Genomic DNA, 23,786 nt, shown 5'->3' with positions numbered 1-23,786 from the left:
TTCGTGTCGACGCATTCTCGTGCCCCCAAAGGGCAGTATATAGTGCGGCTGCCGTTCAAATCGGGGCCCCCTATCGACATTGGCGACTCCAAGCAGTCTGCAATCGCGTTGTATTCGCGTCTCGAGTCACGGTTAAAAGCAAATCCGGACCTTGTAAAGGAATACCACGACTTCTTAGCGGAATATGAACGTCTTGGCCACATGACCAAGGCACCCCTCAAAGACCCCCCGATGGTCAAATTGTGTATATACCGCATCATGCCGTTGTCCGCGAGCATAGCGCGACAACTCGTTTGCGCATTGTCTTCAACGCCTCTCAACCGACCTCCAATGGTCTCTCCTTGAACAATCATCTAATGATCGGCCGTAAATTACAATCCGAGTTATCATTCATTATCTTGCGATGGCGTCAATTTCGGTTCGTCTTCACCGCCGACATCGCCAAGATGTATCACCAGATTCTCGTCCACAAATACGACGTGGATTACCAAAGAATCTTATGGCGACACGCTCCGAATTATCCTCTGATAGCTTATCGCTTGCTCACCGACACGTACGGCGACGCAAACGCGCCGAACGTGGCTGTTCGCGTGGTCGAACAAGTCACCGAAGACGAAGGCGCTGATTTCCCTCTAGCAGTTCCGGTATTACAGCTTCACACTTACGTCGATGACTGTGTGTTCGGCGCCGATGACATACCGCTCGCGCTTCAGACGCGATATCAACTAATTTCTCTCTTGAAACGAGCAGGATTTCACCTTTGAAAATGGGCGAGTAACAATCCCTTATTGCTCGAAGGCATCGATCCGCAGGATCATGGTCTTGCTTCCGCAAAAACGCTCGAATCCGACGAGCGCCTCAAGGTGCTAGGTATCAAGTGGCATCCACATACGGACGTCTTTCAATTCGACGTCACGCTTGCAGAGTCGGTTTCCGACACGAAGCGCTCAATCCTCTCGACAATAGCTCGAATTTTCGATCCTCTCGGCTGGATGGCTCCCGTGGTCATTACCGCAAAAATACTGATGCAGCAGCTCTGGCTGCTTCGCTGCAATTGGGACGATGTCATCCCTGACAATCTTCTCCGGAAGTGGAGAGATTATTATTCTCAGTTATCGCTACTGCGACAAATCACCATTCCGCGTTGGACCGGTTACGGTTCCGATACGCTTACCGCGGAAATTTATGGGTTTGCCGATGCCTCCGCCTCCGCATACGGAGCGGTTATTTATTTAAAGGTTACGCATCTTGACGGAACAGTCGAAATTACGATGCTTCTTTCAAAATCAAAGGTAGCTCCGCTCAAACCCATGAGCATTCCTCGCTTAGAGTTATGCGCCGCGGTCCTGCTCGCGCGTGCAATCTCCGCAGTGCGATCTGCGCTTACTATTGCGATTTGGATATATCATTGTTAGACCGATTCTAAAGTCACTAAAGCCTGGCTTTCGCTGCCACCATCTCGATGGAAAACGTTCGTCGCTAATCGGGTACATGAGGTGCAAACCCTGTTGCCGAACGTCGAATGGCATCACGTGCCATCGCAACAAAATCCCGCCGATCTAGTTTCGCGGGGAGTCAAACCCGAAGCGCTGATTAATCAATCTCTGTGGTGGACAGGGCCAGACTGGCTCAAACTATCGTCTGATCAATGGCCCTCCGAGCCTCAATCAAATTCGTATGAATCGCTGCCGGAAGAGCGAGCTCACGTTCCCGTGCACCTTGTGCAACCTTGCGAGCAATGGAATCTCGGTGACAGATTCTCATCGTGGGACAAGCTGGTGCGAGTCACCGCCTATATCATGCGATTCGCTCGTCGCGTTCGCGATATGAGTCGTTCAAAATCCGTCAATGCGCATTCATAAACCGCGTCGAAATTGGTTCTTCCGGAAGAAATTAACCTCGCGCGCGAATTCTGGCTCAAGAGTGTGCAACAAATGTTATTCCCCGTGGAATACGCTCAATTAAAGTCATCACAACGAATCTCGAAAGGCAGTAAACTGCTACCGTTAAACCCGTTCCTTGATAAAAGCGGGCTCATTCGGTGGTCGACTCCGGCATTCTGCGTTTCCGGACGACAAGAAGCACCCGGTTGTGCTCGCTGCACATCCGTTAGTTGCCGCGTTAATACGCGACACTCATATCCGCGCCCTCCACGCTGAGCCGCAATTCACGTTGCACCTGCTACGTGAAAACTACTGGATCTTACGCGCGCGTCAAACAATCCGCGCGATTCTCCACAAATGTGTCAAATGCGCTCGTGAAAGCGCCAAGCACGCGCACGAATTGATGGGCGACTTGCCCTCGTGTCGTGTTACGTCGACGCCTCGAGCGTTTCTGCATTGCGGGGTTGATTATGCCGGACCAATTCAAATCAGATCTACTCCCGGTCGGGGCCACAAATCAAGAAAAGCGTACATCGCAGTGTTCGTCTGCATGACAGTAAAGGCGACTCATCTAGAGTTGGTTGGCGATGGTACGACTCCCGCGTTTATCGCTGCATTTGATCGGTTTTGTGCTCGAAGCAGCGTTCCCAGTGATATGTATTCGGACAACTCTACTACATTCCACGGTGCTCAGCGCGAAATCTCCGTCGCATGGAGTGAGGCCACTCGCGATCCGAACTTTCAAAATCAAATCGCAACTCAAGGCGTTCGGTGGAACTTCATTCCTCCGTCCGCGCCGCATTTCGGCGGTCTTTGGGAAGCGTGCGTCCGCAGCGTCAAGTTTCATATGAAACGCGTCATCGGGGCGCACACGCTAACATTCGAGGAGCTAAGCACGCTTCTATGTAAAATCGAAGCATGTTTAAACTCTCGACCGATCGCTCCGGTTTCCGATAATAACGACGATTATTGTGCAATGACACCGAGTCATTTTCTCATCGGCACGGCGCTAACAAGCGCACCCACACCTTCCTTACTTGATGAAAAGGAAACGCGTCTCACTCGATGGCAGCTGATTCAACAAATGCGCGATAGCTTTTGGAAACTTTGGTCGAACGACTATCTGCATACACTGCAGCAACGCTCCAAGTGGCGTCACATTCAGAATCTAGCTCGAGTCGGACGCTTAGTACTATTGCGAAACCCTCTCGCTCCTCCGAGCAGATGGGAGTTGGGAAGGATTGTAGAGTGTCACCCCGGCGACGACGGACTCACTCGAGTCGTCTCTGTCAAAACGGCGCGATCCACGTATAAACGAGCCGTGGTCAAGCTGTCGTTTTTACCGGTTGATCGGAATACTCCGGAGTGACATTCCTCGATGCCTATAAAACGAAATGCGTTCGTGTAAATATCTGTAAATAGTTCATCTTATGCGAAATTGCAAAATTTGCAGTTTTGCACGTGTTCGATGAAATCATCGCGAGACACGTATGCTCTTGAAAAAAATCATATTTGATGCCTGATGAGGTAATCTCATCACGAATGTTCTTGACAAAGATATCACATTTAACATATATGTGGTGGTGGTCACCATGCAGCAGCCATACATTGGCGCTATTCGCATTTTTGTACGTATAAATGGTCTGCGAGGATTCTAGCGCGCAGTCGAGAGTTTGAAACGGCATGCTGACACTGTGTGAAAAAAATATGGACAACGCGGGAACAGACAAACGTTATTGTTCATCGATGGTGCGTTTGCTTCGTGACAGAAAACTAGGATTTCGAAACGTGCTCACTCGCACTAACAAGTGGTGCCCAACACATCATGCATTGCAGAGATATCATATTACTTATACAAGTGAAGTGCATCCGATTTGGCCTATTAACTTTCAGATTGTCATGTGTCGTGGCAGAATTAACGATTATTACGTATCGCGATACAAGCCTGACGATGATGAGTATGGCGATGATATATATAATGGCCATCGGGATGAATACTTATCTGAACCACGCTCACGACTGAAATGTTTAGCGGGTCATTGGTATTATCATTATGTAGATGACCTTTGTGAGTTTATCCTTGATACGCAAATAGAAATCCGCTACTTGGAGCGGTGTTCTCAGCATCGTATCAGGGAGCCTATTTGGATTTGGGGAACATACATTTGGACAGAGGATGGTGATTTATTTAGTGCTACACGTGACAGGTAAAGTGTGACAAAGGGTAGCGAAATGTAGTGTAGAGTTATTTTTAATATATTTTTTTTCTGTTTTTCTGTTAGTGCCCCCTATAAGTCCCATTATTGAGATAGAGATAGAGGTGTGGTGGCGGGTGCGGATCTGCAATTGAAATGGCATGCTCGCAGCAGCAGCCTTACATCGGCGCAATTTGCAAGATTCGCATTTTTGTACATATAAATTGTCTACTAGGATTCTGGCGCGCGCAGTCAAGAGTTTGATACGGTTCGAGTCGCAAACAGCCTCCAGATACGATAAACACTCACGGTGCGAACTACTACGTTCCGATTCAGGATGAAACGTGCGAGAAGCAGCACAATGAGTAAGTACCGCTAATTTTCGTATATACTTGTGCAAAAAAAAAACTTTTATAAACATAATTGTATTTTTTCAGTTTTGATAAACCCCGCTACACGCCTCGTATTTTGGGAAGGAGATTTGCCTTGACATCGACAGCGTATAAATTGTTGGATGTTGGAATCAACGTGGGACCTATGTCCTCTGTAGATATACTTATTGGCGATAATCGAGGCAATCGGATAATTCTGCCTCATGCAACGTGGGTGACATTCATCGAAAAACGTGCAGATATTCAGCGACTCGTGCAGTCACCAGCGCCATCATCGCTAGCGTTTCGAGATCTGGAGCTCGTTAAAATACGTGACGCAGATATTGTAAAATTGACGTCGTGCGACACCAGCTTGTACATGAAACCGTCAACCGTACTCTTCTTGTTCGAACTAGAACATTGCGTCGAAAATGTATATTTTCAACTATGTCAAAATGTTCATGGCGTAAGTGAAAAATTTAAACAATTTGTAACAATTTTGCGTCAAAATTGTATCGCCGATAAATGTAATGCAGTTAGAATCTTGCATGAAGTTTATGATGAAACTTCGATTATTGATTGCGAACTGTTGGTGTATGCTGCAGATACTATTGTGTATAATGCGCTACATGATAAATAAATGCATATAATATGGTTAAAAAAAAAGTTTTAATTATTTTTCCTTTTTATTTACCGTTCCCTGTCATTAAGCTGTCTTCGTTTATCGTTTAATTAACTGTAATATTAAAAATTAACGCGGTTCCCCCCTCCCCCACCCCCGCGGCGCCGGAAACGCGGTACCCTTCTCCCCCCCGCGGCGCGGCAAAAACGCGGTTCCCCCCTCCCCCTCCTCGCGGCGCCCGAAAACGCGGTTCCCCCCTCCCCCTTTCCCTCCTCGCGGCGCCCGAAAACGCGGTTCCTCCCCTCCCCCTTTCCCTCCTCGCGGCGCCCGAAAACGCGGTAACCCCCCCCGCGATATACCCCCCCGACCCCCTCCCCCCGCGGTATACCCCCCGCCCCTCACCTCCCCTCGAGCACAACCACTTGGGTCAGAACGCCCATAGCTTACCTACTGTCCTCCCCAAATTTCTGTCTACGGTTCGTGAAGAGGGAGTAATAATTTTGAGAGAGGTGCCCTTCCCCGAAACGCAATTCAAGCTTCGATTTCAGCTCTGCGTATACTAGGTTTTCAACGTCTTCGACCGAGTCCAAAATCGAGCGCGCCTTTCTCCTTAAACAAGAGGCCAACGCGATGGTCCTCGATGCGTCGCTCCATTGATTTGCGCGAGCGATGATCTCGAATTGGGAGAAATACTCCCGCAACAAGACCGATCCGTCAAAAACGTCGGGCTTAAGTTTAAACCCGAGCTCCGCGCGCACGTCGTTCACGCCCGCAATCGTGCCCCGCGCCCCCGTACTCTCTCGCGCATCGCTCACTCCCGAATTCGCGGCAAAGGCCCTAAGACGGCGCGCACGTCGCTTGCCCCCGGAAGCGCGAAACGCGTCCCCGAATCTCCGGACGCTCTATTATTAGAGGGACTTAGCTGTTGGCGGAGGAGTAGTAGCTCCTCGTCCCGACGTTGTAGCTCCGCCGTAAATACTGCCTCCCTCTGCGCCTGCTCCTCACGCATCGCCCGCATCTCCTGCAGAACCGCCTGTAAGGTCTCTGCTTGCGTCGTGGTCTGTGGCAGGGTCTCGTCCCGCGTTCTCTTTCTCGAGGGGGCCGCTGACGAAGCCATCACGTTTGTCTCTCTGCTGGTCTCAAGGAACGTTCGTCCGATCCCGGACGAGCCCCCAAAATGTTGCGCTTCGTCAGCTTTCGCACACACTCTCCCGCACTCCCGCAGGTTCACTTGCGTCGCACGAAATAAGCGTACACAAGTTTAGCAACGAAAGGATGGTTTATTGTGAACGTCAACAATTAAGGAACGCGAACCGAAACGTCCGCTCGAGTTTCAGTCAGAAGGAAATCTGACAGGCGATAATTAATCAATATATCATATGCGTCCCGTTGTCAAGGGACGCGCTGTGGCTTGAAGCTTCTGCGGAACGGAGTCAAGTTCATCCCGCAATACGGGTGTCTCGGCACGGGTGCAACACGGGCGCAACAATATATATTTCTTCTTTTAATTGTAGATAGTTTTGTTTCATTTATTAACGGCAGAGAAAAAATTTTTCTCGTAACGTATATACATTAGTAATTATAAGTATATATAGATATAGCTTATTTTAGCTCGTTATCTCTCATAATAAAATACTGCACGTGCTACAATGGAGAAAGTACCGGGTAAACATAATGGTACGGCCATGTTCGTATACGATGGACATGTTTATCATAGCGATAAACGATGCAATGGCATCTATCGATGTTCATCGCGGCGAAGTCTAAATTGCTATGGGGTATTGAAGCGAAATGAGGACGAGACGTACACTTTAAAAACGTCGCACAATCATCCATCGAACGAGACAACGTTACAAGAGATTGAAATGAAGCAGGAAATGCTGCGAATTTGTCGAGAAGCAATAATGAAACCAAAAAATATATTTGATATGGTATGCCGACGGTAAGTCAAAGTATTAAAATATTTTTAATTTATAGGTACAAGATAAATGTGTATATGTAAAAATAGTTGTTAACGGTAAGATTTATGTAAAAAGTAATTCGATTACTTGCTTTTGATGTTACAAAATTTCTATTCTACATTATTTAATTACAATATTGTACGAGAGACAGTTATATAGTTATCGTCTGAAGTTTGAAATCTGAAGGTTTGAAAGACACGAAGAAAGCAATCTTAAGATAAGTCTCGATAAACAAAGTCGTTATGTGAGAATACGACGTGTTCTCAATGTTTTTCTGTGTGTATTTCATTTGTTTGGTACTTACAGATTTTTTGCCTGCATTCGTTTATTCCCACACACACACACACCATTGGGGGCTATTGGGAAAATAAAATCTATATATAATACACGTTTTTTTACATGTATTATAGATTTTAATTTCCCAATGGGAATAAATAAGCGCAGACTTTGTAAAAATTTATTTTAATTATTTGTAAATAATTGACACGTACTATACGTATAATAGGAGCTGTCCATATAAATTTTTAAATAATTATTATATATAATAACTTTTCTAAATATTGTACTTTTTCGACAATGCACGTGCAAATCGCTTTCGGCATAGACGTTATCTTAAATTATGCTAATGTAAATACAGAAGACAATTCCTTTGAAAAACTACGATAATTTCAAATTGTTTAAACTGAGAAAATGTTTAATTAATCTAAATAAAAAAATTTTTATTTTTCCCGTTCTAATTAATCAATCAAATAAAAGAATTTGAAAATAAAACAAACAAATATTAAGCAATTTTAATAATATTCACATTATCAGATTAAAAATGTCAAACCTTTTAACTTATTGTTAGATAATTTTGTTTACAATGCTTCTTACAGAAATCCAGCAGCTGCGGAAAAATTATCTTACCGTACTATGAGAAGTTTTCTGTACAGAGAACAAATACGTCACAGACCGGAGACACCACAGACTATTGCCGGTCTTGAGGTAGCATTAATGAATTATCAGCCGACCGAACACATTTATAAAGGCACAGTATTATCTGATAATGGCTATAGAGCAGTGCTATTTACAACTAATACCCTACTAAACGCGCTAGCAGCATCCACAGAAATATTCATGGACGGTACATTTTCGGTAAGCAACATTCGAGATTTAAATGAAAGCTATAAGAACAAAGATTGTGAGCAAAAAAGTATCAAAATATATACCTATCCTTATATTAATAATAGTTAATCCTAAATATGTATCCTTAATATCCTTATATACATTACTTGAAGAAAATCCTTTTGAACAGGTCGTTCCCAGAGTGCCATCCTTTGCCCAATTATATACCATTCATATACGATATATAGACACGGTATGTTGTGTGTGTGTGTGTGTGTGTGTGCGTGCGCGTGCGTGCATGTGTGTTAGATTCATTTAATAGCTTTTGATCTTCTTATAAATGTTGATAAGACGTTTTTATGCTATATATATTTTTTGCTTTTTATCCATTAGGGTATACCGGTCCTTTTTATATTATGTGAGAAGCGCACCATGGATGTGTATAATGCGATTTGGCGAAGGGTAAAGGAACTCCATCCGAATGCACTGCAAGGAGTGCAGTCAGTCATGAGTGATTATGAACGTGCGGCAATGACAGTTGCAAGAGAAATTTTTCCAGAAGCACGTATAACTGGTTGTTGGTTTTATTTCAATCAGGTACGTATGCAAACGACAAAAACAAATATTTTTGTAATTTTTATAAAGCTTTTTTTTATTGCTATGTAACTCATCTGCTTGTTAAGTATGATTTAATATTATATTTAATATTATATTTTATGCAGGCCGTATTAAGACGTTGGAGAGCATTAGGTCTAATGGTAGCTCCTAGAAAGGTTCTTGGTTTTACCATGGCCTTGCCATTGGCACCGGTCAATGCATTTGAGGAAGGATTGCAGATAATACAAGAAGAGGCTGATCTGATATCGACAGAGTATCCTGCTGTATTGCAGTTTACTGTTTATTTAAGGCGTGTTTGGCTTCCTTTGAAAGAAAAAGTTTCCGTTTTTGGTACGCCTATACGGACAAACAATGTCGTGGAAAGTTTCCATTACGTACTTTTTCGTAGATTTGGTGGAATACATCCTAATATTTGGCATTTTCTTTGTATGTATTGCTGACTATCGCAACAACTTGTAAATATTCTGCGCATTATATAAAAGTGTGTCTGCAATATAATCTTTTTACCTTTTACAGATAATTCCCGCGGGTTGAGCTGCCTAGCGGGCGCGTCTCCGGGTGGCGGATAGGAGGACGCCCGGAGGGGATGTTCGGCCCGGGCCTAAACTCCCGTGTGCCGCGCGGAACGTCCGGGTAGTGGCGGTTATAACCTGTTCCGATGGGCGTAAAACCCCGACTAGGAGGGAAAGGCCGTCGCCGTGGACCAACTCTCCAAGCTAAGCTGGAAGCTATCGTGGCGAGGGCTGCGTGGCACTGGGAGAGCAGTGTCTTGAACGATGCCTCTGGGGAACCAGGCGAAACCCCAGAGTATTTAGCCTTACCCATGCATGCGGGGCTCTGCATGGGCTGACCGTCTTTCCCTAGCAACTCGTGGGAACAAAATGGATGGAACTACTGGAAATTCAAACAAAATCCCGATGGAGGTCTCACTAGAGACCTCCGGAGGGAAAGCAGATGTGGCGGCGGGTGCGGAACGGGCTCTAACGGGCTCGGAAAGCACTGACCCTACATCTAAAGAGACCGCGAACACTGCGGGTTCTCTCAGGAAGAACCGCAGTGGCGCAATGAAAAGGAAGGCTAGGAGGGAGAGGAAGAAAGCCCAGGCTGATCTCCCTCCAACCTCTGAACCTGCGGCAGCTTCCCCCAAAACGCCAAGTGGGGGCCTCAGGGACACTCCGGTAACAAGCGCCGGATGGGCTCCAACGAGACCCCTCCATCAGCGGAAGGGGCGAAGAAGAAGCAAAGGGCTCAGGAAACTGGGACCTATGCTGGCGTCGCCGACCCCCTGACGAGGGTGATTGTGGCGGAGGGCTACCCTGAGGCGGTTCTGACTGCTGAGCGGTTGACACTGCTGAAGGGTGCGGTCTCCAAGGAGATCGATGGGATCCGGGAGGGTCCTGTGCCCAGATTTCACGGCACCCATCTGAAGACGGGCGCGGCGATCGTAAGATGCGCGGACGCGGTGACGTTGAAATGGTTGGAAGACCGGATCGGCGGTATCGTGCCGTGGGAAGGCGCTAGGCTCAAAGTGGTGGGCCTGGAGGTGCTGCAAAAGCAGTATAGGGCCGTGGTTTGGGTCCCGGGACCCCCCGAGGACTCGGCTGCGACTCTTGTGAGGCTCGAGCGACAAAACTCGGGGCTCTGCACGGCGGGCTGGAGAGTATTTGCCGAGAACGTAGGGGCTACCGCCGACGGTAGGAACCTGGTACTCGGTCTCCCAGAATCCAGTGTCCTTAAGCTAAGGACGCTGGATTTTAAACCATACCTTGGGATGGACCTTCAGGGTGAGTGGGATATCCCAGGGGGGGTCAATGGGTAAGGGGAAGCCCAATCCAAAGGTCGGATCTTAAATGAGCTCGACCGGGGTGGTCTTCACCCAAATCAACTTGCACCACAGCAAAGGAGCCTCGGCTGTTCTTGTCAGGCGCCAAGCTGGAGTGCATACAGCCATTTCACTGATACAAGAACCTTGGCTGGTTCGAGGTTGTGTCAGAGGCTTGGCGGGATGCGGGAGATTATTTAAGGCCCCGTTAGAGCAGCGACCCAGAGCGTGTGTGGTGCTCAAGGGCGTTGAGGCCCGACTAATACCTGAATTCTGTTCCAGAGATACAGTAGCGGTCGAGATAGAAGTCATCGAAGAGCTTGGTTTCAGGAAGAAACTGATAGTGTGCTCGGCCTACTTCCCCCACGAGGATGGAGGTCCACTGCCACCCGAACCGGTGACTCGCCTGGTGGAATACTGCCAAAGAAATCAGCTTCCCCTGATCTTGGGATGTGATGCAAATGCGCATCACACGATCTGGGGAAGTACAGACACCAATGAAAGAGGTGGGAAACTGTTGGAATTTCTGGCGGCTACGGACCTAGAAATTCTCAACAAGGGAAACGAACCCACCTTCTGCACGACAGCGAGGAGGGAAGTGCTCGATCTCACCATTTGCTCTAGGCAAATGGTTCGGGAGGTGGCTGACTGGAGGGTCTCGAACGAGCCTTCTCTGTCGGACCACAGGCAAATCACCTTTAGGCTGGCTAAAGTCAGATCTGAAGAGTCTAGAGTGAGGGACCCAAAAAGAACCGATTGGGCTTCTTATCGAGAGGACCTATCAGTCAGTCTCAGGGATTTTCCCAAGAGGCATGGGACCGCACAAGAGATAGAGCTCTGCGTGGACTATCTGCAAAGGGCTCTGATAAACAGCTTTGAAAAGAACTGCCTGGAGAGGACAGTTAGAAACACCAGGGGCACCTCTTGGTGGAGTCCAAGGCTGCGGGATCTCAGGGGCGCGGCCCGCCGTGCATGGAATAAAGCCAGGAACACGGGCCGCCAGTCTGACTGGGACCTTCACAGAAGGGCTCAGAAGGACTACAGGGATTCTGTGGTGAGGGCGAAAAGAGAAAGCTGGGAGAGATTCTGCGAGTCAGTGGAGGGCATGCCCGAAACCGCTAGGCTGTGCAGAGTTCTGGCCAGAAACCCAGACGCAGTCCTGGAAACCATCTGTCTCGCTGACGGGACGATGGTGACTGGGGAACGGTGTCTGACACACCTGCTAGAAACAAGCTTTCCGGGCTTCCGAAAGGAGTCGGAGGACTATGCATGGCATGGGACTCCGGCACCACGGAGAGCACGAGGAAGTGATTGGGCGCTTGCAGCTGAAATTGTCAGACCTGATAGGGTCAGATGGGCTGTAAAGGCCTTCAAACCCTTTAAGTCAGCGGGACCGGATGGGATCTTTCCGGCTCTTCTACAGGAGGGGCTGGAGCAGATTATTGGGCCCCTTACGCGGATATTAAGGGCTTGTCTGGCGCTGAGCTACACGCCCAGCGCTTGGAAACTGGCAAAGGTGGTGTTTATCCCGAAAGCGGGTAGGACCTCTGCCAAAGACTTCAGACCGATCAGCCTGACGTCTTTTCTTCTTAAGACGTTAGAAAGGCTGGTCGATGTTTATGTGCGGGACGTTGTTCTTTTGCGGCATCCGCTGCACACGAACCAGCATGCGTATCGCACAGGTTATTCTACCGAGACCGCCCTCCACTCTGTCGTGTCGTTCATCGAAGGGCAGTTGGAGGAGGGCTTCGTAGTAGGCACCTTCTTAGACATAGAAGGTGCATTCAACAATACTCCGCACACAGTAGTGTGCGAGGAGGCCGCGCGGAGGGGCGTCCCGGAGACGATCGTTGAGTGGATCAGAGGCATGCTTGGACGGCGAGTAACGACCTCATCAGGATCGGTGAGAGTCAGTGGATGGGTGGAGAGAGGCTGCCCACAAGGAGGTGTTCTCTCTCCGCTCTTGTGGTGTCTGGTAGCTGATCGGCTACTCAGCACATTAAATAATAGAGGCTTCTTTACGCAGGGATATGCCGATGATCTGGCTATCCTTGTGCGAGGACCCTTCTTAGAGACGCTTCTGGAGTTAACACAGGCAGCTCTAGAGGTGGTAGAGGAGTGGTGTCGCGAGACCGGTCTATCGGTGAATCCACTGAAGACGGGGCTCGTGGTATTCACACGCAAATATGAAGTAAACCCTGTGGAAGGGCCCGTTTTGGGAGGAACAAGACTTGTTCCGGCCGAGTCAGTGAAATATTTAGGGGTTACCCTGGATAAGAAGCTGACATGGAAGGAACATCTTGAGAATCGCTGTAAGAGTATTTGCTCTTACTTCTGGACGTGTAGGCGGACATTTGGCCAGATATGGGGTCTGAAACCAAGGATGGTCTATTGTATCTACACAGCGATTCTCCGGCCCAGGCTTCTGTATGCATCGGTAGTATGGTGGCCTAGGACGGAGATGAAAACTGCCAGAATGGCTCTGGAGCACGTCAGGGCTCTGATTTTGAGAGGGGCCCTAGGGGCGATGCGAACCACGCCGGCGCCGGTGGCAGCGATGGGAGTGCTACTAGGCATTGAGCCACTGCACCAGGTGGTGGTGGCTGCGGCTGCGGCCGCGGCCTATCGCCTGAGATGCGAACTGAAATGGAGGGCTGGTGCCAGGCACACAAGAATTCCTGGAACGATTCTGGCTAGCCCCGTTTTTGCAATGGGGCAGGACAGAATTCCGGCAACCCGCGTCTTTAAGTGGAGATACAGAGTGTGTTTCCCCGAGCGCGAGGAGTGGAAAGACCCTAAAGGGCTGAATGCCTGGAATGGGGACATCTGGTTTACGGATGGCTCCAGATCAGGCGTTGGCTCTGGCGCAGGACTCTATTGTCCCCGAGATAATACTAAAGAAATTGTTCCACTCGGCGAATTTGCTACGGTATTCCAAGCGGAGACTGTGGCCATTATGAGATGTGCCCAAACCTTATTGGAGAGGAAGCAGGAGGGAGGGCGTATCAGAATCTGTTCGGATAGCCAGGCGGCGCGGCGCTTAGGGCCCTCTGTGCTCCGAACTTTACTTCACGGCTGGTCTGGGACTGCAGATGCACCCTGGAGAAGCTGGCGAAGAACAATGAGGTTACCTTAATATGGGTCCCCGGTCATTCAGGGATCAAAGGTAACGAAACTGCCGACCAACTCGCTAGGGCAGGATCGGAGACAAGACTGCTGGGGCCGGAGCCGGCCGTCGGGGTTCCCTACAGTTTAGGTAGGGAGGAGATCCGGAGCTGGCTGCGGAACCAGCATCTTGATTACTGGAGAAAGGAAACCAGGGTCAAATGCAGACAAGCCAGGGCTCTCCTGGGGGACTCCCTCAGGGAGGGACTGGCAAGAAGCATTAGATCGCTGAGCAGGAAGGACGCCAACTGGCAGTACAGCTACTGACAGGTCATGGCGTCCTGAACTACCACATGTATAAGTTGGGATGTTGCAATACACCCGACTGTAGACTTTGTGGGGAAGAGGAGGAAACAAGCCTCCATATTCTTGGTCAATGCCCAGCATATGCCAGGCGACGACTTTTTTCGCTCGGCTCAGCTTTTCTGGAGCCGGAGCAGATAAGACAGCTGCCGGTGGGGGACTTGCTTCGCTTTTGGAGGAAAACAGGTCTCCCTTAACTGTGGGGCTGTTATTTCAGTGGGGAGGCACAATGGATTCGGTCTGCGTGCCGCTGGTAGGTCTTCGATTGAGGACCACCCCCCCCCAGTTTTATTATTATTATTATTATTATTATTATTTACAGATAATTTAGGCGAATTGCTTCTCGATCAAGAGATAAATATTGGGAGATTAGCGGAGGGACGTAGCGTAAAGAGAGTACGCGTCCGACATAATGTAACGCGTGACAAGCGTATTGCGAAGGCACAAGCCTCTTTGAGCTCAAGAAGGTAATTAATATCTGCTTTAAAGACAATTTTACGATAGAGATGTATATATATTACGAGTATGCATAATTTTTAGTATTTGTTTGCAATATTTGACCTTTGTTTTAAAAAAAATATAAATTACAATTTAATCATTTAAAAAGCTGCCGTTATTTGCAATAATTTTCTTCTAACTTTCGGGAAGTTGGATTTCGATGCGATAGAAGTGTCTCGGTTTGAAAGCAATAAAGTCATTGATGAATTTTTGGATGTCAAGATATATCTTGAGAGTATTGTCCAGCCAACGAATGCTGCATCGACTTGTACAGATGGTAATCGGAAGGGACCAAGTCTGGTGAATAAGCCACGTGAGATAGGACGTCCCAGCCCAAGTTTAAAATGGTCCACTGAGTCGGAGCAAGCAACGTGTGGCCGAGCGTTGTCATGAACCAGACTTGGCCCCTTTCGATTACCACCTGTTCAGGTGGATGTAACATTCGTTGGCTGGACAACACTTCCAAGATACGTCCGACATCCAAAAATTCATTGATGACTTTATCGCCTTCAAACCGAGAAACTTCTATCGCGACAGAATCCGCCAGTTTCCTAAAAGAAGGAAGAAGAAGTATAAAGTCATTCCAAATAACGACAATTATTTCAATGATTAAATTCTAATTCATATTTTATAAAACAAAGCCCAAATTGCCAAAAGACTTAAAAAATCATGCATGCTCGTAATATATGTGTGTGTGTGTGCGTGTGTGTGTGTGCGTGTGCGTGTGCGTGTGCGTGTGCGTGTGCGTGTGCGTATGCGTATGCGTGTGTGTGTGTGTGTGTGTGTGTGTGTGTGTGTGTGTGTGTGTGTGTGTGTGTGTGTGTGTGTGTGTGTGTGTGTGTGTGTGTGTGTGTGTGTGTGTGTATAAATATATATTTTTAAAATTGTGCTTTATGTTTTTTTTAGTACGTGTAATAATATATTACATTACCGTAACTTTTTTATATGTATATATTTTTTATTACTGCAGGCTTTCGCTGAGAGAATTTCTGCAAACACTTAGCAACGTATCGCAAATGCCCGAGGAGAGCTTTGGTTTGTCTTAAAATTTATGCTATATACCTAATATATATGCTTCGCAACATATATTTTGTAGAAAAGGAAAAAGAAATATATTTTTATTGCAGATTTGCAAGCCGATACTCTAGATAGTCTAGACGACACCCTAGGATATCAAAAAACAATAGATAGCAATCTGTTAAACGCGCATACAGGTATTGCATATAATATTTTAAAATTACCATTTTATCTATCAATCTTCCTTCTAAAGTGCAGTTTACACTTTCGTTCTATTTCTAACATATTATAAAGGCAATTATATTCCATCGTTGTTTTCGGATTATTTTATACAATATGTGAATGGTGTACCTACAGGAAGTTGGTATAGAAAGTATTTTAAGAGTTTGTTATATTTACATACACTTTTATGAAAGGAAAAAGAACAAACTTTTTTATATTTATATTTGTATGTGAAAGAAGGAAAGGAACTTTTTTTTACTTCCTTTACTTTTTATTCATATTTTAGTTTTATAAATATTTATATAATAAATGGTTAGTTTTATAAATTTCTGCAAATACTTATATTATTCGTTATTTATAGTGCAGGAACCTGTCGCTATGTCACGTGCCGTTATTGAAGATCAAGGAGCAGTAATAGACCCGATAATTACCAACATTGCATCGAATAGATATGATGGATTATCACGAGGTACGTTTAAAAGATTTTTTACGTCGCTATTTGGTTGTAGATAAATAATTCTCACAAAGTCTATCCAAGTCAATGTCTTGATTTGATTTTAACCAAAATTTGAGATGTTTAAAAAAGGAATTTTCGGTAAATTCTCTAAATATAGTCGGAAATTATTACTTTTCAATTATATAAATTAAGTATGTTTAATATCAGGTACATTACTGAGATAATTTTTGATTAATATTTTATTGAGAGTGCCTAAAAGTTTTTCAATGTCATTAATTAATCACTTAGAAAATAATCACATAGGAAATGACATAGGTACGCACATTCGCATACTTGTTAATAGTATTATGTAAAACTGAGATTTTATATACAAAACTTATATATTATGATAAAGATCTTTTATCTGTACTAAGAACGAAATCTCAATGATTCAAATGCGCAATCAACTGTGTCGATAATAATTTTATTAGAAAAAAATAGTCTTACAGTAAATTCTATAATGTTATTTTTGACACTTAAGTGTTGGTCTACAACCTTGTTTTAAAGGGTATTTAAGCTCTAAGCCATAAGAAATTGACCAATCACAATCGAGTATTCTCCTCGCATTCCATTGTGATTGGTCAATTTCTTACGGCTTAGAGCTTAAATATTCTTTAAAGCAAGGTTGTAGACCAACACTAATCTGTCTGTCTATACGATTAATTATTGATTTTATAGAATGATACATATATATATTTTTAAAATCCTAATTAAATATGTTCCATATCGCGTATATCGATTCAGGGCCAATTCCTTTTAGTGACACAAGTCGACACAAACATCGTTCTATCCTTCTTGGCATTCAATGAATAACAAAGACAGAACGACACTTGTGTCGACTTGTGTCACTAAAAGGAATTGGCCTAATATAGTATGATTTATATACAAGAGCATATAAAATTTGTAATATTAAAAAAATATTTTTGCAAAGCCCTGCATGTGCGTATAATCTAATTTAATTTAATTTATTTCTTATTGAGTGTTCTTTCTTTCTTATTAATGTATATATCATCTAATGTCTCAGTTTTTATTAATCTTTCTATTCAATTTCGGCAGGACCGATTATCGACGAATCGGAGCCGGATTCAGAACCACTATTGATGGACAATATAAGAACGAACGAGGACTTACCTCAACGTAGTCGCGGGAGACCACGTCTTCGCAGACGCGGTTGCAATCTGCAGAGAGGTAGGATAATTTGTATCTTTATATATAGTATAAACACAGCCACACACAGACAAAATTATTAGGCCCCCTTTTTCTTCTGAATATCTTGGGATTGAATAAGAGTAAACTTTTTATTGTTTTCATCTTTATTGATCTCATGAATAGTTGAAACAATTAAGGTACAGTTTATTACCTTTTTTATGGAAACAGCAATATTATTCAGAAAACTGTTCACCTTGTATTTCGACTTTGATTAATACAGACGCAATTATTTACATTTTACAAGCAATTGCTAGACTTTTTTTGTCTGTAGGCAGTGAACAGACAAAAAGTCTAGCAATTGTTTGTGAAATGGAAATAATTGCGTCTGTATTAATCAAAGTCAAAATACGAAGTAAACAGTTTTCTGAGTAATATTGCTGTTTCCCTAAAATGATAGGTAATAGACTTTATACCTCAACTGTTTGAACAATTCACGAGATCAATAAGAATGAAAACAACACGCAAACAGAAAACTCATTCGTTCCAAGATATTCAGAAGAAAAAAGAGTGTGCCTAATAATTTTGTATCTATGCCTGCATATATATTTTATAAATGTATGTATATATATAGATATCGTATGATATATATACAGGGTTTCTATAAAGTCTGTTGCCACCCCTATATTTCGGAATGGAACCCCCTATATTGTAGTATATCGTTTGAAAGGGATAAAAAAAGAAAATTTTTGGCGCAAACCAGAGATCGATACGCGTTGATCCGTTCGGGAGTTACTTAGGGTCAAAGTGCGAAAAAGCTAATTTTCAAAAATTTTCTTTTTTTATGCCTTTTTAAATGATATACTACAATATAGGGGGGTTCCATTTGAAATTTTTAAGATCCCCTGGGACTCTCCCTTGGGGGGACAACCTCTCCATCTTCCTTAAAAGAGTAGCCCCTCAAAATGATCGAACACGTATTTCGCGGTTTTTTATCATTTTGAGCCGTTTCCAAAATATAGGGGTGGCAACAGACTTTATAGAAACCCTGTATATCTATATTTTAAAACATATAAAAGAAGATCTTTTATTTTCTACTAATCTTTTCTATTTAATTAATATAGCAACGATTATTGCCGAATCAGAGTCGGATTCAGAACCATTACTGGAGAATATTATAACGAACGAGTTACCTTCACGTAGTCGCGGGAGACCTCGCAGACGCGGTCGCAATCTGCAGACATGTAAGATATAATTTGTATCTTATAGACTATAAATATGCAGGGTGTTCAGTTAGAAAATTTGAGGGAATATTCCTTGGCTTATTTTAGGAAGAGAGGGTCTTCTAAACATATGCCCTAAAATCTACGTTGTTTTCAAACGTGGCGTTATAGCTTCTTTCTTTTATGTCGATATCAAAGAAATCTGTCGCGAGTGAGTTGTCACTTTATTTTAAAAGCTTTGATGAAGAAGTCATGGGGTATAAAAAGCATTTTTAAGCGTGTATTAAAGCATTTTTAGTTTGCAATAAAAGATTTTTAACTGCTGTTCCTTTTTATGGCCGATTGGAACTTATTTTCTAAACGCTCATCGTCACACGCGCGCGCACACACACACACACACACACACACACACACACACACACACACACAGAGGTATTACTTACGACTATATGGGTTTTATATATTAATGTGTATTCATGTTGTTTTGATAGTTTCATCAGAATGTCTATACATACTTACAGATGACGAACTTGCCTTTACAAATAGAAGTAGAAGGAGTCGTGGCAGACCTCCTAACCGTCGCGGACGTCGCGGTAGATTCGCGAGATAACCACGGATTGATGAAACCGCAGGTAAAATATATGTTATTTCTCAATACTAATACATTTGTGTTATATTTATTCAGTGCAGAATTAATTGCTAATTTTTCGTAGAATAAAAGTTACAAAGATGTGACACCATGTGTAATAAATTGAAAGAAATGTTGAAACAGTTTGCCGTGATGATATTGATACATATATATTAATACATTTATATATTTTAGCAACCTGAATGTTATATGTACGTAATTTCTCTTTCGGGATTTTATCACATCATAGAGAATTTTAATTGAATGGTTTCTTTAAATATAAACGATAAATCTCTAAAAAATAATTTAAAAAATGTAACGCGAACTGATCATTACGGCTTATTAACTTATTAGCTAATATAAATTGTCTAAGCAATTAACAATATAGTCAGCATGAGGACATATTGATTTTACGAATATTAGGGGAAAGTCCGGTAGTATCGGTCAGCGAGCAGTATCGGTCACTTATTGTTAGATGTTGTAGCGTTTTTATAGGTATTATAGAAACGCTACAACATCTAAGTGACCGAGATACTGCTCGTTGACCGATACTCCCAGACTTTCCCTTATTTGATTAATAAAACAGCATAATTGATCGACTTTTAGTGGTAGAGATTGTTCTTTTTTTAAACGTAATATGACATCTGGAATAAAAGCATTCTTTTATTGCACATTATATTTTACAGATCTCGAAAATATTTTTCATACACCTACTGACGACGATATTGGCGCTATTAGCCTAAGCGATAGCGATAGCGAACAGACCGTTCGACCTTTTTCTCCTGTGACAGATACAATTGCATCAAGCTCGCGCACCAGTGGTACGTACCGCAAATTTTTAAACGCCACTGCTAAAACAATACATATTTATTTTATGTAGTCATTAATGTATTTGCATGATTGCCACATTGACTTATATAGATAGACCGGCCGCTGCCGTAAGAGGCATAGTGGCAACTTACCCGGAGCAGACATAGCCTTTCTAGGTGCTTTTTGGTAGATCCGTCTCTTTCTTCTGAGCGTCATCACAAAAAAAGACAAATCTATCAGAAAGCATCTAGAAAGGCTATGTCTACACCGTGTATGTTGCCACTATGCCTTTTATGGCAAGGGCCGGTCTATCTATATAAGTCTTCGGATTGCCAGGAACAATTGGAAGATCAGAAATGTATTTGCGCCATAACAACTTAAATGTGAAATGTATGCGTAAACATACGCGCGCGCGCGTGTGTGTGTGTGTGTGTGTGTGTGTGTGTGTGTGTGTGTGTGTGTGTGTGTGTGTGTGTGTGTGTGTGTGTGTGTGTGTGTGTGTGTGTGTGTGAGACAGAGAGAGAGAGAGAGAGAGAGAGAGAGAGAGAGAGAGAGAGAGAGAGAGAGAGAGAGAGAGAGAGAAGAGAGAGAAAAGAGAGAGACTAATATACTAAAGCACGTTTAATTTGTCATAACAGATTTTAGCTACTATAGTTTCTTTTTATGACCGATCAAAACTTACTTCCTAAACGCGCATGCACGCACACACACATACATAGAAGTATTACTTACGATTATATATGGGTTTTATACATTAATGTGTATTCATGTTATTTTGATAGTTTCATCAGAAAGTCTACACACACTTACGGATGACGGACTTTCCTTTACAATTAGAAGTAGAAGGAGTCGTGGCAGGCCTAACCGTCGCGGACGACGCGGTAGATTCGCGAGGCTACCACGGATTGAAGAAACAACAGGTAAAACATGTGTTATTTCTCACTACTAATATTTGTGTTATATTTATTCATTGCAGAATTAAAACTGGTAATTAATTTGCCGTAATAATATTGATACATATATATTAATACATTTATATATTTTCCCAACTTGAATGTTATACATGTAATGTACGTACGTTATTTTTTTCGGGATTTTATCACATCATAGAGAATTTTAATTAAATTAATTTTAAAAATATAAACGATTAATCTAAGTAATAATAAAAATGTAACGCAAACGGATCATTGCGGCATATTAACTTATCGGCTAATGTATGAATTGTCTAAACTCTAAGCAATTAACAAAATATAGCCTGCATAAGGATATAATTGATTTTATGAATATTATTTGATTAATATATGACAGTATTAATCGACTTTTAGTGGTGGCAATTGTTTTGTCTGTTTTTAATGTAACATGACATCTGGAATAAAACAATGGGCGCGCAGAACAAACCCGCAGTAGCAATTGAATGTGATTGGTTCTTACTTTAAAACCAACAATCGATATAGAATGTTGGTAGGTTGACAACTCAGCAGTTGTTTTGCCAAACGCGCGATCATTCTTTTATTATAGATTATATTTATTAATGCGGATATTATGTTGATAAGTATTGTCATTATTCCAGGGCATACAAGCACTGAACAAGAAAATGAACAAGAAGAAACGGAAGTGGTTTATACGAGTGAATCCGACCAGGATGAGACGTATAATAAAGGTTGGTATATACATTCTATACGTATTTCTATTAATATATATATATATATATATATGTATATATATATATATATATTATTATTGATTAAACTTTATCTGTATACTTTACAGATTTTGAAAATATTTTTCGTACACCAGAAGACGATTTTGGCGCTATGGCTTAAGCGATAGCGAACAAACCGATCTACCTTTTCATCCTGTTGCTGTTCTGACAGATACAAATGCATCAAGGTCGCGCAGTGTTATGTGCTGCACATGCTTAAACGCCACTGCAGAATATATATTTATTCCATGTGGACATTTATGTATTTGCAATAATTGCCAAGAACAATTGGAAGATGAGAAATTTCCACTATGTCGAGAGAAATACACAAATTGTATTCGCGCCATAACGACTTAAATGTATACGTCACCATACGTGAGAGAGAGAGAGAGAGAGAGAGAGAGAGAGAGAGAGAGAGAGAGAGAGAGAGAGAGAGAGAGAGAGAGAGAGAGAGAGAGAGAGAGAGAGAGAGAGCGAGAGAGCGAGAGAGCGAGAGAGCGAGAGAGCGAGAGAGCGAGAGAGCGAGAGAGCGAGAGAGCGAGAGAGCGAGAGAGCGAGAGAGCGAGAGAGCGAGAGAGCGAGAGAGCGAGAGAGCGAGAGAGCGAGAGAGCGAGAGAGCGAGAGAGCGATAGAGAGCGAGAGAGCGAGAGAGCGAGAGAGCGAGAGAGCGAGAGAGCGAGAGAGCGAGAGAGCGAGAGAGCGAGAGAGCGAGAGAGCGAGAGAGCGAGAGAGCGAGAGAGCGAGAGAGCGAGAGAGCGAGAGAGAGAGAGAGAGAGAGAGAGAGAGAGAGAGAGAGAGAGAGAGAGAGAGAGAGAGAGAGAGAGAGAGAGAGAGAGAGAGAGAGAGAGAGAGAGAGAGAGAGAGAGAGAGAGAGAGAGAGAGAGAGAGAGAGAGAGTACATTTTATGCACAGTTCTTACCCATTAAACGTACGCGTCTGCTAAGTATTAAGAAAACCGTATTTTAAGAGCTACGTTTAAATATCCTTTTACGCGTGAAAACGACTGCAGGTTGTCGATCGCTTGTTATTAAATGATTGCGTCAACATAATACAAATCAAACGTCTAACAGTCACTATAATGTGTGAGACAATTGTACATGGTCACGTATTTATTTACGATTATGATTTTTTTTGTTAAGAGAGACATAATAATGCATAAATAATTCTTCGATTTCAAAATCACGCGTCTGTAATATTTTTTACCGTACGCATACTCAAAGGAATTATTCGAGTGTTTTCAGATTTTTTTTCTTTTCGCGCAATTGTAAATACGAAATCAAAATTGAAAGCAGCCGATACAGAAGCGTATTTCGCGATCAAAGAATTATGTTAAAATCGAAGTTTTCGTCCGATCTTTATCGTTATTCAGCGAATAAGCGGATCGCATATATGTATAGGAACGGAGGATGCATGCTCGTTTATAACACATATACGTCTTACATGGCAGATTATCACGGACTAGTTTTGCAGAAACTCGAATCTTGTCTGTCTCTAACTGTATCTTTTTCTCTCTTTTGCTCCTTCTCTTTCTCTCTCTCCTTTTCTCTCTCTCTCTCTCTCTCTCTCTCTCTCTCTCTCTCTCTCTCTCTCTCTCTCTCTCTCTCTCTCTCTCTCTCTCTCTCTCTCTCTCTCTCTCTCTCTCTCTCTCTCTCTCTCTCTCTCTCTTTCTTTTCCTACAGGATTAAATATAACTTCAAGAGCGGCATGTGGTATATCATCGTTTATAGCATACTTTCAAAGACGTTATTGCATTATTTAGTCGCTAAAGGAGTTTCATTGATTTCTAGATACACTTGTAATTTACACATTTCGCGCTCACCAAAAACTGTCGACCGATTTATTACCGAGATTATAATAGAAATATTATCGTGCTCGTTATAACAGTGTATACGTATGCAAGCGATGATATTATAATCAATAGAGACGATGATTTTATTTTGTATTTGTTATCTAAGCAATATTTTTAATTGCGCAACTCAACGAGCGACAATGATATTTCA

The 23,786-nt window shown here is 43.3% G+C and overlaps 2 protein-coding genes and 2 pseudogenes across 2 annotated transcripts; all 4 read left to right on the top strand.

Annotated features, from left to right (window-relative positions):
• The first annotated feature begins 446 nt into the window (after positions 1–446).
• On the top strand, positions 447–5,115 carry LOC139783334 (uncharacterized). The gene is made up of 4 exons (XM_071722494.1): positions 447–644; positions 1,416–1,778; positions 4,343–4,443; positions 4,516–5,115. Exons 1-4 carry the CDS (start codon positions 447–449, stop codon positions 5,087–5,089), a joined length of 1,236 nt encoding a protein of 411 aa, XP_071578595.1. The 3' UTR covers positions 5,090–5,115.
• A 1,605-nt stretch (positions 5,116–6,720) lies between these two features.
• LOC139783343 (uncharacterized) lies at positions 6,721–22,386 on the top strand. The gene is made up of 16 exons (XM_071722503.1): positions 6,721–7,013; positions 7,908–8,166; positions 8,327–8,389; positions 8,530–8,733; positions 8,859–9,180; positions 14,367–14,511; positions 15,513–15,577; positions 15,670–15,756; positions 16,143–16,250; positions 17,334–17,465; positions 18,548–18,667; positions 19,168–19,278; positions 19,961–20,095; positions 20,867–21,004; positions 21,655–21,744; positions 21,855–22,386. Exons 1-12 carry the CDS (start codon positions 6,721–6,723, stop codon positions 19,254–19,256), a joined length of 1,887 nt encoding a protein of 628 aa, XP_071578604.1. The 3' UTR covers positions 19,257–19,278; positions 19,961–20,095; positions 20,867–21,004; positions 21,655–21,744; positions 21,855–22,386.
• LOC139783345 (uncharacterized) lies at positions 9,337–10,573 on the top strand (annotated as a pseudogene).
• On the top strand, positions 11,859–14,085 carry LOC139783344 (uncharacterized; annotated as a pseudogene).
• Positions 22,387–23,786: the final 1,400 nt, after the last annotated feature.

Source organism: Temnothorax nylanderi, unplaced genomic scaffold (genome assembly GCF_030848795.1).
Source record: "Temnothorax nylanderi isolate EJ_2023f unplaced genomic scaffold, tnyl_v1.0 TNYL_tig0490_pilon, whole genome shotgun sequence".
Classification (NCBI taxonomy): Eukaryota; Metazoa; Arthropoda; class Insecta; order Hymenoptera; family Formicidae; genus Temnothorax; species Temnothorax nylanderi.
Note: the sequence above shows the minus strand (reverse complement) of the source record. Positions and strands in the feature narration are given on the sequence as shown.

Excerpts from the sequence above, each read along its gene's own strand:
- LOC139783343 (XM_071722503.1), top strand. The coding sequence starts at position 6,721 with ATGGAGAAAGTACCGGGTAAACATAATGGTACGGCCATGTTCGTATAC. Across the intron at positions 8,167-8,326 it reads TCATGGACGGTACATTTTCG|GTCGTTCCCAGAGTGCCATC; the intron begins GTAAGCAACATT and ends CCTTTTGAACAG. Across the intron at positions 16,251-17,333 it reads ATATGATGGATTATCACGAG|GACCGATTATCGACGAATCG; the intron begins GTACGTTTAAAA and ends CAATTTCGGCAG.
- LOC139783334 (XM_071722494.1), top strand. The coding sequence starts at position 447 with ATGTATCACCAGATTCTCGTCCACAAATACGACGTGGATTACCAAAGA. Across the intron at positions 645-1,415 it reads ATTTCCCTCTAGCAGTTCCG|ACCGATTCTAAAGTCACTAA; the intron begins GTATTACAGCTT and ends TATCATTGTTAG. Across the intron at positions 4,444-4,515 it reads TGCGAGAAGCAGCACAATGA|TTTTGATAAACCCCGCTACA; the intron begins GTAAGTACCGCT and ends GTATTTTTTCAG.